The 14,501-nt window shown below is 46.0% G+C and overlaps 1 protein-coding gene across 3 annotated transcripts in view; it reads left to right on the forward strand.

Moving 5' to 3' along the window:
* ASTN2 (astrotactin 2) overlaps nt 1-14,501 on the forward strand; it is a 1,116,661-nt gene that overhangs the window by 829,648 nt on the left and 272,512 nt on the right. For all 3 annotated transcript variants that reach the window (XM_049774120.1, XM_049774121.1, XM_049774122.1), the window contains 2 exons: nt 92-196; nt 3,605-3,784. In XM_049774120.1, coding sequence (XP_049630077.1) covers nt 92-196; nt 3,605-3,784 — 285 coding nt within the window. The remainder of the gene's footprint in view (nt 1-91; nt 197-3,604; nt 3,785-14,501) is intronic.

Raw genomic sequence — 14,501 nt, forward strand, 5'->3', positions numbered from 1 at the left:
GATATGGCTCAGGGTCTAGGGAACAGAGGTGTGTCTGTGTGATAGTTATTGTCAAGCTTATTCATGAATATGCAACTTCTTTCTTCCCCAGGAGACATCAGGTATGATGAGGCCATGGGTTACCCCATGGTGCAGCAGTGGCGGGTCCGGAGCAACCTGTACCGTGTGAAGCTTAGCACCATCACTCTGTCTGCAGGTGAGAACCTCCCACTCTTCTAATTAGGGACCCTTAGGGATACCTTCTCTTCCAGCAGGATGTGTTGGAGCACTGTGGAGGGAAGGAAGTCAGACTTCCCACCATGTAGGGGCTCAGAAAAACAGACAATGAGAGGCTGCGTGATACATAGGAGGGAGCTATCTATCTATGCTAGGAAGGCTTCTAGGAAGAAGCACTGTCTTGAGTGGGGAGTGGCAGAGGAATGCCAATCAAACTCACATTCCTGTACTCCAAGAATCCAGAGATGAGAGATGCCAACTTTTTCCTAGGCCCTGTTCCTCTGGTCTCTCCTGAGTCATGTCTTTTTCTGTCCATCTCCCTCATGGAAAGCATATCATGCCTCTCTACAGTCACCCCTGCACCCCAGTCCATACTCACTAGTACTCCAGCGATGACTAGTTTTCTCCAGATGGAACATTTTCTTTTATGCCAATTGAGTTCACATGAGGTGTTTTTTCTGTCTGGCTCTCTTCTCTTGGGACCACATCCTCCAAAAGTTGAAAAAACACCCCCATTCTCCACTCCCCTCATATTAGCTGGAGGAATGCATGGAGCTGTAAACACTAAGTAAAAGCTTCAGGGGTGCAAAGGTCTGTCTCCCCTCTTGATCCCAGAGCTCTGAGACTTGAGTTCTAAGTCCAGAGGTCTCTCACAGGGGTTCAACACATAGCTGGGACTCCTGTTGGAAGTAGAAGCAAAACAAACACAAACTAAAACAAGAGAGAGAGGTGGAGAGAGAGTACAGTGGGTAGCATGCTTGATTAAACATGGCCAACTTGGGCTTAAACCCCAGTACAATGTATGGCCCTCCCAAGCCCCACCACCTGATCACAGAGGCAGAGGGAAGTCCTAAGCAACATTGGGTATGGCCCCCAAATAAAACCAACATAATAAACAAACTGAAAAGATGGGATAAGGGAAGGACTCTGGAAAGATGGGACCTGGCCTTGGGCCTTCTAGCCTCCTTCCAACTCTTCATAACAGCCCGTTCCTATCTCCTATTCTCCCCTGGCTCTTTCCTTATCTCTAATTTGCAAGAACATGGAATGCTCATTACCTTGGAATTGAGGCACTAAAGTCCCCATCTGGGGAGCAAACATATCAATTACTGATGGTGTTGGCTTAGCACTTGAACATATGTTCCAACTTCCAACTTTACTCAGTCCTGATTGGTCTCATTTTTCTTGGTTCAATAAGGAAATTGAGGGTCAGAGTGGTTAAGTAATTTGCCCAGGGTCACACAGCCAAGTCATTACTGAACAGGAGTGGAGCAGGGATTTGATTGATGGCAGTTTGGTTGGGTGCCACCAGGCATCTTATGTATTATTTATTACCTAACATAACCATATCATCATTAACAGTGCCTTTTTTTTGGGGGGGGGCACACCCGTTTGATGCTCAGGGGCTAACTCCTGGCTAAGCACTCAGAAATTGCCCCTGGCTTGGGGGGACCATATGGGACGCCGGGGGATCGAACCTCGGTCCTTCCTTGGCTAGCGCTTGCAAGGCAGACACCTTACATCTAGTGCCACCTCACTGGCCCCAACAGTGCCTTATTAATGGCTTAGTTTGCATGGGTTAATAGGTTAAGTGGGGGGATTCTAATCAAGCCTCCTGTTCTTGGAGTTGCCCTTTCTGCTTTCTTCGCCCATACCACTACACAACAATTCTGCACCTAACTGAGAGGCCAACGTGTATGTGCTCTATTTAATCTATTTAATTCTCTGTAACACCTTGAGCCTTTAGAGAGTACATGTGGGCAGACTGGAACACCCCACTCCACCCTACCCCACCATGGTTCATAAGAAAGAAGTATGTTCACTCCCCATTGCTCCTGACCTCAGTGCCCAGCTGGCTGTTCTCAACCATGTGCTGGGTCAGGCAACTGGCTATGTCTGGGCCATGTGGAGGTGGGAGTCAATGTCAGACCAAAAGGACAAGACTGTTACTCTCAGGATGTAGGTGGATGGTGTAGATCTAGCTAGGAGGGTATGAGAAGTGTCTGGGAGCAAAAAGACTTCTGGACCTTGAGGGATTGGGTATGATTTAGCAAAAAGAAGTTAGAATCAATTTCTGGCAAGCTCTGGAGTGTCCCTTGACTTTTTATGATAGGAAATGGGTATGAGAAAGGGGGTAGTAGCAATCTGGGGTCACAAGTAGATATAAAAATCCGGTTTAGTTGGGAGTAAATCTGAAGTCAGTAGCCAACAGGAAGTGCTTCTGGAGACCGAAATGCCTTCAAGTAAAGAAAAAAAAATCATGCATGCAGATGATTCAGGTTTGAGACCTGGCACCTGAACTTGCCAGGAATGACTCCTGAGCACAGAGCCAGAATTAAAGCCTGAACATTGCAAGGTGTGAGCCACCTCCCCAACAAAATAGGATGCTGACCTTTATCAGGAGGTAGGGAGGAGATCTGGGAGCTCCTGGAAGATCATGGAGTCCTGGCTGTGAGAGAAAAGAGAGCTAAGGAGCAGATGGCAGTGAGGGATTGTGCATAGGCCCTGACTTGACCCCTAGGATTTAGTGACTCTTTGGCATAGGATTTAGGATGATGGAGCAAGGAAACCCTGTTATTTGGGGGGGGGGGTGCATGGTAGAGACAGAAGGGAAAGGGAAGTTCAGTAAGTCAAGAATCAGATCTGTGGTTACAGAGTTGTATTGAGCCCATTTCCCCTCAGGTCCCAGTTGTATCCAGCACAAACTTTAGCTACCCAGTAAATGGAGAATAATGTAATTTGGGGTTAGAACAAGAGTGATTTGTATCCTCCTGGGAGCAAAACCAGTCACATCAGTCGGTTTCTGAGCTTTCCCAGCCACTTCTTCTTTAATGGAGTTATTTGAGTTAGGGCTGCACTGTTGTGTTCCAAGGTGAAGATGAAATGGGGAGGCCTCTATTAAGAATTCTTCCTCTTAGACATGAGTTGTCTAGCGGGAGTGGAAGTCAGCTTTCATTTTCAGGCCACTATGGTCTTGGAGGCTGCATGTTCACCCTTGTAGCTTTCCTCCCTGTCCTGGTGTCCTGTGAATTTATTTAGAAGAGCACATCTTCACACATAAACGGGCGAGGCACCAACTCTAAGCCAGAAAGGAAGAAATAAAATTGGGAGGGGGGGAGTTGGAGCCAGGTTACAGCAAGTAGGGCATTTGCCTGGCACACAGATGACTCTGATTCAATCTCCAACACCCCATATGGTACCTAGAAACTTACCAGAAGTGATTGCCTAAATGCAGAGCCAGGAGTAAATCCTGGGCACTTCTGGGTATGGCCCAAACACACACACACACACACACACACACACACACACACACACACAGTTCCTGTTTACCATGAGCTCATGACTAGCTTCTTAAGTAATTGCCTCCATCAAATTCTCCTCCATCCAGGCTTCACCAATGTCCTCAAGATCTTGACCAAGGAGAGTAGCAGGGAGGAGCTTCTGTCCTTCATCCAGCACTATGGCTCTCATTACATCGCGGAGGCCCTTTATGGCTCAGAGCTCACCTGTATCATCCACTTTCCAAGCAAGAAGGTGCAGCAACAGCTGTGGCAACAATATCAGAAAGGTAAGCCCGAAGGCCTGGAGGTGGTGGCCAGACAGACAAGATCTCTAGAAGTTCAGCTGTTGGGGGCTCCCATGATGCTCACTCAATTCCTGGCTGTCATATCTAAGTCTTAGGAAAATTCCTGCCCCCTCCCTGGGCTTCTCTGATACCCAGCTAATGGCATCGCAGGATTCTTTCCCTTTGGGTGTTTCCTGAGGTGTGAGGGGATGTTCTAGACTGCAAAGGAACAAGGCAAGTTTATTCAGCTATCTGGCAAGGTTCAAGATGAAGGTGGAGGGAAGAACTGGTTTGCTGTAGCTGACTAAATGAAAGAAGTCCTGCCAGTCCTGTTGGCCTTTCCAATTCTACTTTCTCCTAGAAACAGCTGCCAGGACAGAGATTGGTTCTGGGAATGGGAGGGAGGGAGGGAGAAAGGGAAGGAGTGAGGGAAGAAGGAAGGAAGGGTGGGAGGGAAGAAAGAAGGGTAGGAGGGAGAAAGGAAGGAAGGAAGTTCCATCTGGTATGAAGAGGTGGCATAAGTCAGTATCTGCATGTGCCTGAGTCATAGGGGAGAAGTTGAGCCTCTGACACCCTCAGTCAGATGTGGGCAAACACATGTACAGTGCATGCATAGTGAGGTTGGTGCCAGTAGTTTTTATTCCTGATGAACATTGGAAAGAAGGGGCTATATATGTGGGAAGTGTGGTCCCCAGGCATACAGGATGGGCCCAGTGAGAGAAGCCGGCATGTGTGAGGCTCTGGCTCCATCTCTGGCCTTGCAAGAACAAAAGCAAATGTGACTTCTTGCTCTGGCTTATCCACCCTATTTCCAAGAGTCAAATGAACCTTGAAAGATGACATATAGGAGCTGGAGTGAGACAGAAGTACAGGAGACTTATCTTGTATCATCCAATTGTTAGCACCAAATATGGTCCCACCAGGAGTGATCTCTGAGCACCAAATCTGGGGTAGTCTCTGAGTACTCCCAGGTACAATCCCAAAACAAAAATAAATAAATAAAAGAAAGAATACAGGTAGGATGGGTGGTCAGAAATTGAAGGGCTCTTCACTATAGTTCTGCATTGGGGGAAACAGAGGTCCAGAAGAAACTTAGCCACACTACTCCACAGAGTAGAGATGCCCCCCACACCAATGCAGTGTTCCCCCATGCTGTACCTCCCCCCTCCCAATTGAATAATGCCCCCTTGGCCATTGCTAGGACATTCCCTTTTGTCTTGGGTGAGGGGAGCTGTCCCTCTGCCCCCTTGGCTGTGCTCTGCCCCTCCCTGCCTCCTTTGCTCACTGTTGCGTGGGGGGTACGTGTGGGTTTACAGGCACGAGGACATAATTGAGTTGTCTGGGAATAGCTGCATTTTTATGGCTGTGACAATAACGGTCTTTAAGGAAGTGCATTAAATCAATAGAAGTCTCATTGTGCCACCCTATAAATAATGGGACACATCATTAAGCCAGGCAATAAGCTTCAGGACTTGGAAGTAAGACAATTAGGTTATGTTTATAAAAACCTCTGCTCGCCATGGCTGCTGAACTCATTTGCCTCTTCCCTCATGGGGTGGGGGGACTTCCCTCGAATGGTAAAGCCCATCCTGGCTTTATCTTTGTGACTCCAGAACTTCGGACAATTGCAAAAAGTCCTTAGACATGGGGCCAGAGTGATGGCACAGCAGTAAGGCATTGCACACACTAACCCAGGACAGATAGTGGTTGGATCCTCTAGCATCTCATATGTTTCCCTAAGTCAGGAGTGATTTCTGAGCACATAGCCAGGAGTAACCCCTGAGTGACACTGGGTGTGGACCAAAAAGCAAAAAAAAGAAAGTCCTTACACAGAAGCTGTCTCAGCATCTAGGCTCCCATTAGATCGTGACTGTGTACTACATGGCCATTGAGCTCCTCTGAGCTGCTCTGGAAGGCTCATCCCCAAACCCCACAGTTTCCATATGCCGCTGCTAAGAGTACAGAGAGATAGAACCCACCCACTGCTCTATATTATGCTTGCTGCTTTTGCTGTGCATTTGTCCATCTGCCCTTCAAAGGAACACCCAACACTGGTTTTACTTTTTAAATATGGGGATATTTGGGGGCGTGGAGGAGGATGAGAATCTGAGACATTCACCCTGGAGATAGGAAATAACTCAAATTAGGGAGAGCAGGTCTCCTTTCCTCCCTGACCTATCAGTTATGTGCCGTTGGCCTATAGCGGGCAAGGCCCCCGGGAACCGAGCTGGGTCACCTTGGATTTGGGGGCAGAGCAAGTGAGAAGAGGGTAGAGAGGACCTTGTTGGTAGAACAGGACAGGAAAGATGACAATGTTGTTTGTCACTCCTCAAGCTGTTGTCAGGTAGCTGAGCTTGAAGACTACCTGAGTTTCTCTTGCTTCCTGTGTGGAATGAGGACAAGGACACCCTTGTGGGACACTAGAGGTGGAGGGTGGTGATATGAGATCACATTGGTCTGCAGTAGAAGCACAAGATAAAGGTGCTGAAAGAAAAAAACTTTTTGTTTTTGGGTCCCACCAGCAGTTCTATGGGGTTACTCTTAGCTCTGCACACAGAAATCTCACCTGGCAGGCTCGGGAGATCCTATGGGATGCCAGGGATCAAACCCGTGTCTGTCCTGGGTCATTTGCATGCAAGGCAAAGGCCCTACCACTGTGCTATCGCTGTAGCCCTGAAAAATTAAGGGACTAGTAGTGCCCAGGTGAAGGCTCAGGGGCTTTAAATGGCTTCTGTCCATTCAGTATGAGACCATGAGTTGAATCCTTAATGTCACTTGCAGGCAGAGGTAAGCTCAGCCTGGGAGGCAGAAAGGCACCATCCAGGCATAGATTTTTTTTCAACCCAACCTGGGCATTTGAGGGGTCTTTGAAATCAGTGCTGAGCTGTAGCTATGTGGCTTGTCCTTGTCCTCAAAAGTCCAGGCTGGGACATTTCTTGCCTTCCCAGGAATAATGGGCAAAGCAGCCCAGCCAGGATCATTGGCACTGTCCTTTACATTTGATCATGTCCTTTGCAGCAAAGAAGCAGAGGTACTTCTAGTCTTTGAGAGCTTAGAAAGTGGAACCTTAATAGCAGAGGGATGTGCCATTTCGCCTGTAATTGAAAAGGGTGGAATCAGGGCCAGAGAGATAGCACAGTGATAGGGCATTTGCCTTCCATGGGGCTGACCCAGGAGGGACCTGGGTTCGATTCCCGGCACCCCATCTGGTCCCTCAGACTGCCCAGGAGCGATTTCTGAGTGCAGAGCCAGGAGGAACCCCTGAGTGCCACTGGATGTGGCCCCCAAAACCAATCAATCAATAAATAAAGTTTAAAAAAAGGTGGAATTGAATATTCCAATCAAAGCCCCTGCTTCCTTCATGCTAACTTTGAGGTTCAGAGAGATCCTACAGGAATGTACTGGTTTTCCCTAGGAACAGAAAAATCATTTCTTTGATTCAAGACAGGCAGCTGGGGGAAATCCAAGTTTCACTGGAACCCCACAGGACTAGGAGGTAGGTATTCCAAATAAAGCACCTCCCAGGATAGTTTTGTTTACTCTGAGCCCCCTACACACTTCTTCATGCACATTACACAGGGGCAAGACACATGAATCATTCATTTATTCATCAGTTTTCTGAGTACTTTCTGATACCAGGTGTCGGTCTGAGAGATCTCTGTGAAGAAGACATGGGTGCTGGGACCATTGCCTGACTCTCTAAGACCTCTCATGACTTGTTGTATTTTGTTTGGATGTTTTGTTTGTTCAAAAGCCCCAGATACATACTGGGAAGAAGTAGGGGTTGGCATTTGGTAGGAAATCCACTCCTTAGGTAATAACAGCCTTAACTTCTTTTATTTGTAGATTCTGAATAGTTGGGGTAGGTGCAGCAAAGTGAAAAGTTCTTCAGGGCTATGTGAGAGGAAACTTGGGATCAGTGAGCAATGTATCCTCCTGATTTAAGGGGCTTGTGGGGAAGAGGGAGCCAAGGAGAAGGCATGAATTTCCAAGTGCATTCTTGTATGCAAGAGTTCTGGTTCTATCCCCAGCTCTACATGGTCCCCAAAAGCAATGTCTACTAACCACAAATGGGGCCAAAGAGAGAGCATGGAGGTAAGGCGTTTGCCTTGCATGCAGAATCCCAGCATCCCATATGGTCCCCTGAACCTTCCAGGAGCGATTTCTGAGCATAGAGCCAGGAGTAACCCCTGAGCACTGCCAGGTGTGATCCCCCCCAAAAAAAAAATAAAAAAGAGTGACCGCAAATGGGGGGCCAGAGAGATAGCACAGTGGTAAGGCATTTGCCTTGTATATGGCTGACCAGGGATGAATGACCAGTTTGATTCCTGGCATCCCATATGGTCCCCTGAGGTTTCAAGGAGTGATTTCTGAGCACAGAGTCAGGAGTAACCCCTGAGCATCACTGGGTGTGGCCCCAAAAACCAACCAATCAATTAATCAATAAATATATAAATAAACTACTTGATACAAAAAGAGTGACCACAAGTAATGGAGAGATGGTGGTTTATACTCACAGACATTTTGTATTTTTCTTTTAATGAGGTGAAGTGAAAATGAGATAAATAGACACAGCTCCTAATGCTGGTTTCAGAAGGATTGTGAACAGACCAAGAACTGCAAAGATCCAGGCAGGGAGATGGACTTTCTTTACACCAGGCTGGGGTTAGGGGTGGGATGAGAATCACTGGCATTTTACCAGTTATTTCATTCAACATGTTTGTTGATAGAAGTCAGGAAGACACAGGCTTAGGAGATGACCTGAATAGCTGGAGTTATTTATTATTTTTTGTTTGTTTGTTTTTGGGCCACACCCGGCATTGCTCAGGGGTTATTCCTGGCTTTCTGCTCAGAAATAGCTCCTGGCAGGCACGGGGGACCATGTGGGACACCGGGATTCGAACCAGCCACCTTTGGTCCTGGATTGGCTGCTTGCAAGGCAAACGCCCCACTGTGCTATCTCTCCGGGCCCGGAGTTATTTATTCTTAAGTACATCAGAGCCTGGCTGGATTAGCAAGGAAGCTGGTCTTGCGTGGTTGACCATGAGCAGTAGGCCATGTGCTGAATCTCTTGTTTCAGCTTAACAGTGACAATTTGGTGGAACCAGAGGGAAGAAACTAAATTAGGGAGGCATCAAAAAGGCTCCCTGGCTTGTGCTTTGGTCAGCTGATGTGATTCTCTACTCTGGGAAGACAATGATGGATGCAGAAATTATTACTTGGATAGGTTTCTGCAGTTTCAGTTTGAGTCTTTTTCATAGGAAAATGAGTGACTGTGGAAGGCAGAGTCTATGCATAGGAATTATGAGTTGTGGTGTGTATGAGAGAGAGAAAGGGAGGGAGGGGGAAGGAGGAAAAGAAGGAGAGAGGAAAATTCTCAAATCTTGAAAAGAGACTAAGAGAAGCAAAGCAGATAGGGGAAGATAAAGTATTCATCTGGATGGCTTTTCCAAACTAAGCAACTCTTGTGAAATGAATCTTCCATTGCTTTTGGGCTAAGATTGGGAGAGTCCGAGGTATACAGATATCCTTACAGATAAATGCCCATAGTCACCTTTAAGAGATTTTTTTTAATCTTCATTATGATTTTAGACCTTCTGAGAGAATGAGTTTCTGCTTTTCTATCATAATTACAATGTGCTTTTTTGAATGTCATCAGAAATCCTAGACTATTCTATACAGGAGTTTGAAAGACAGTCCAGACACTGGTGGGAGGAGGAGAGGAAAGGGAAGACCAATCCTTTCCTCCTTTTGTGAGGACAAGTGTGACCAAAGAGGGTGATGTGAGTGGAAGGCCTCTCTGGGACTCTGGGTTTCCTGAGGGAACAAGCTGCAAACAGACATAAAAGGCCTCCTAGTCAGAGCTGAGAACTGTTCAGGTACAAGGCAGGTTGACTTCTCTGGGGTGTATGTATGTATGTATGTATGTGTATGTATTTTTGTGTGTGTGTTTGTGTGTGTGTGTGTGTGTGTGTGTGTATATATAAGAGAGATTCCAATAATTTTCAGCTTCCATTTGCTAGACCTTATATCCTTAGCCTTTGATGCAATTTTCCACTTCTGGTTCAAAGCACTTTCCTTCTTTCCTAATTTTTATATTTGTGGGGGGCCACAGCAGGTGGTGCTCAGAGACTACTCCTGGCTCTGTGTTTAGGTATTTCTTCTCCAGGCCTCTCTTGGCCTCCCACAAGGCTTGTGTATCTTGTGGGCAATTCTTCAAGCCATTTCCTTGGTCCTCAAAATAGTTTCTTTGTTGGCTCCCATGGGATCAAGTATTCTGGCTACCTACTTCTCTTCCTGCCCAGTCCTGTCTGTCAGGTTCATTGTCCTCCTTTCAACCCGTCAAAGATTCACAGGACCCTTGTTCCCCTTCTCAGGACCCAGGCGCCCTGGAGGGACTTTCTGCCATGCTCTTCATTATCATTCACCTTACATTAATGACTGGCATTTTCTATCTCTGTCTCAAAGTTTCCCTCAGACACATTTGTTCTCCTCTAGCTCCCCTGCCTGTCTAACTTGAGCCTAGCACTTTCCTCAGGTCTCTAGCAAAAGGAACCATTATCCCTTTAGAGACAGAATGGAAACCTAGGGGTTCTTCTAAGTAGCTCCCTTTTCCCTGCTCTCTTTGTTTCCAAACCATCCCAGGTTTGATCAGGATGACTTCCAGATAGTTCCTGAGTTTTCTCTCTTCTTTCCAGCCAACTGCTGCTATTCTGTTCCAAGGTGCCTTGTGGCTTAACTGAAAACAGTGTAGGGCTCCTGCCTGATTCCCATGAATTCTTGCTTGTCCCCTTATCAATCCAATCCACACAGCTGACCTTAGATCAGAGAGAAACAGAACCAAAAGAATGGATTGTGGAAAGAAGATAGCTAGGTAAATAATTAAAAATATCTTTCTATGTCATAAATGCATGATAAATATTATCTATATATCATTTTATAATGATCTATATTTTCTATATATAAAATGATTATCTATATATCTATATATAGATAATAATGTTATCTATATATCTATATATAGATAATAATGTTATCTATATATAATGATTATAAAATATATATTAATATATTATATATAAGATAATTAAATATGATGATCTATATTATCTATGTAGGAGGTACGTATATATTCTATTGGTCCTTTCTAGGTACATATGTCAACCTATAAATAAACATAAAAAGATTTATTATAAGGAACTGACGCATGCATTTAGAGAGGCTGAGAAGTTCCCAGCTAAGATCTGCTCAGGAAACCAGAGAGCTGGGAAAGCTCTGGGATAATGTCAGTGCTTTGTTCCAAAGCTCCAGGCCAAACCCCAAAACAGACCTTTTTTGTTTAAGTCAAAAGGCAGGAAAAAATCCAGAACCAGCCTCAGGATCTAGCCCCAGGACCCAGCAGAAGACATCTCCCCTCTTTCTCTGGGGTAGTTCTTGTGTTCTTTTAAGCCCACACAGTGGTGCCGGAGACCCACCCACCCTGGGGAGATCAGTCAGCATCATCCAGTCCATGGTGACCTTGCCCCTAAAACCTTTACAGACCTCCCAACACCTGGCACTGTCGTTTAGATGAATGTCTGTCAGATCAAGTATCTAGATCTTGAGAGACCAGGTCAGGCAGACCATACAATTTCCTAACCATTCAGGGATGTTTCTAAAGTGACGGAAATGCTGGAGAGCTTGTACCCAGATCCCCAATTGCAATACTGAAATTTATTTCCGGTCCCCCCAACGCATCAAGGCCCTTTCTGCTATACTGTAGATTAAAAATAAAAATAAAAATCACGTTTGTTGGGTAAGTCCTCCCCTGGCACAGCGCCTCTAGTCCCTTTGGTCAACAGGTCTGGAGATGCAGGGAAATGGTGGAGAATTGATTCACAAGCAGTCACTAAAAGTTTCATCAGCATCAGCTTGCTTTTATTCCATGGCCCTTTCCGCCATGTTTTTTTCCTCACATATGTTTTCTCTGCTAAGCTTTATGCTGCCCCCCTCCCCACCTTTTGCTTCTCTTTTTGCCTTCCCCCAGCCAGATCTTTTTATTCTTTATTTAAAACAGTCCACCCCATCCCAGGTATGGGTGGGTCTGATCATACAGATGGGATTAACATCTCAAAAGAAAGTTTAGGTCAAAGGGTCTTGAGGAAAGGGTTACACTATACACCAAGCCCACCTCTCTAGGTCCTGTGCATTCAATCATATGAGCTACCACTTGGTTGATAGCTAGAGCTCAAATGCAAGACCTCAGCTAACCAGCATAGTCTTTGCAGGAGAGTAGCCCCATAGGTACCCTGGTACCCTTTGTTTCTCCCCTAATTCCCCCACACAGCAGCTCTGGACAGCTCTATAGGGTCCTGTGTGGCTCAGGACAGTGGGATTTTTTTTTTTTTGGAGAGAGCTGAGAGGATTGGGGAGAGTGTGGATGGAAGCTGGGACTCCTTGAGCCTGCAGCTCGCCAGGGGAGAGAGCCAACTCATTCCTCCTCAGAATCCTGCAAAAAAAAAAAAAAAAAAAAAAAAAAAAAAAAAGACAATCCAGGATGTGGTTCATTACGCACAAAGAGGCCCAGGAGACTGCCGTTTCCACCAGATGAAATTACCAAAAAAAGCATTTGTTCCCTGGTTTAGATTGAGTCCATCTGGAACAGAACACCCTCATCTTTTTCCTCTCGGTGCGTCCCAAGAATAATAATCCTCTGCGTGTGCTCAGCGCCGAGCAGTGCACAAAGCACTTTCCTTGCATTATTTCAGCCAATTTACTCCTCCTAACAGGCTGGAAGGTAGGTGTTATCTGCATTTCACACTGGAGAAAACCGAGCTCCAAAAGGACAGGATGACGAGTAGGGGGGGTTCATGCCAAGCAACCAAGCAGAGCAGGAATTTAAGTGAGTCCAGGCTGCCTAAACCTTCAGGCCACTGTCCCACCAACTTGTAGCCACAGGGAACTTGTTAATAGTTGTCCTCCGGCCCCAGGGAACTTTTGCACCCCTGTTCTGTTCTCTGATGCACTGTAAAATAAAGGGAGGACAAACAGGGCCTCTGTCTTTCAACCCTTAGCTGGTCAAGGGAGAAATAGTCTTTTACTGTAGGTACCTGTCAACATAGTTTGCTTTTCTCTCAGCAGAACCAGGGGAGGTGCTGCAGTAGTAAGCACCACCAGGCATGAGGGAGACTTGGGTTCGATCCCTAGCACTGCCAAGATGAATGAATGCATGAGACAGTAAATGAGAAAATAAAGCCAGATCTTAAAAAGACAGCTCAAAAGACAGAGCCAGAGCTGTCTGTCTGTCAATCTAGGTGTGAGTGTACCTTTCTCTCTCTCTCTCTCTCTCTCTCTCTCTCTCTCTCTCTCTCTCTCTCTCTCTCTCTCTCTCTCTCTCTCTCTCTCTCTCTCTCCCCCTCTCTCTCTCTCTTCTTTTGGTTTTTGGTTCATACCTGGCATCGCTCAGAGGTTCCTCTTGGCTCCACGCTCAGAAATCGCTCCTGGCAGGCTCGGGGGACCATATGGAATGCTGGGATTTGAACCAATGGCCTTCTGTATGAAAGGCAAATGCCTTACCTCCATGCTATCTCTCCGGCCCTTTTTTTTTTTTAATTAATATTTTTGTGAGTGTATCTTTCTGAGCTGGGTTGATACCAGAGCATCACTTCTTGGAATGAATCAGGGACAGAGAGCTTGAGGACCTAGCCTCTGAGGTGTGTGTAAGGAAACAGGAACTCCAGGTAAGGTCTTCCAGTTCTGTCAGTTCATAGACTCAGAATCCACAGTTCCAGTGGGAGCAATTGAACAACAAACTTTCCCTTCCGGAAACTCAGAACCAACTCCAAGACTCCTAGTAACCCCAAAACCTTCTCTCTTTATATTCATAGTTAATGAATTCACCTGTTGGCAGGCTGCCTCTTTTGTTTCAGGGCACACCCATGCTCAGCTACACACATACACAGACATACTTATACATATATGCACATATTTATGCATAAGCAATGCTTACACACATACATACAAATTCACATAGATATACATGCTCTCATACATATGCAATGGACACACAAGCACACTTGTATGTAGACACACACATACATACATACACAGGCATATATTATTAGCAACACTGGAGATTGTCCCCATCCTCCAATTAGGAGGAAATAATAGGAGCCTGAAGCTGTGGAAACCAGCGGCCCTAAATAATCCATCCATACTAGGACCATCCTATGCTGGTTCCCCCTTCTCTGTCATGTCAATTTTTGGCAGTAGGAATGTGAAATTTCTCTTGAGAGGAAAATAGAGATCTTGGAGGCTAAAGAGATTGTATAGTAAGTAGGATAGTATAGCAGGTAGGGCACTTGCCTTGCACGCAGCGCACCTTGGTTTGATCCCCACTATGCTAGATGGTGTCCTGAGCACTGCTAAAAGTGATTCCTAAGTGTAGAGCCAAGAGTAGGCCTGGGCATCACTGGGTATGATGCCAAAACAAAAAAAGGAAGGGTTTTGGTTCTCTCTCTCTCTCCCTTCTACTTCTGCCTGAGAACAAAATGGCCTGTGGGGAATCTGGATGGATACATTTGCCTGCCTCAGGTTCTAGGAGCTGGTAGCACTACTCTGTGTCCCAAGAGTGTCCTCACCCACAAATACTTCCCTTGAGGGCTCTTCCATCTGCTTGTCTCACCAGTTTTTCCTTCCTTTCTTGTCCCTCCTTCATTTCACAGCCTCTTCCCTCCCCTTG

The sequence above is a fragment of the Suncus etruscus genome, chromosome 5 (genome assembly GCF_024139225.1).
Source record: "Suncus etruscus isolate mSunEtr1 chromosome 5, mSunEtr1.pri.cur, whole genome shotgun sequence".
In the NCBI taxonomy this organism is placed as follows: Eukaryota; Metazoa; Chordata; class Mammalia; order Eulipotyphla; family Soricidae; genus Suncus; species Suncus etruscus.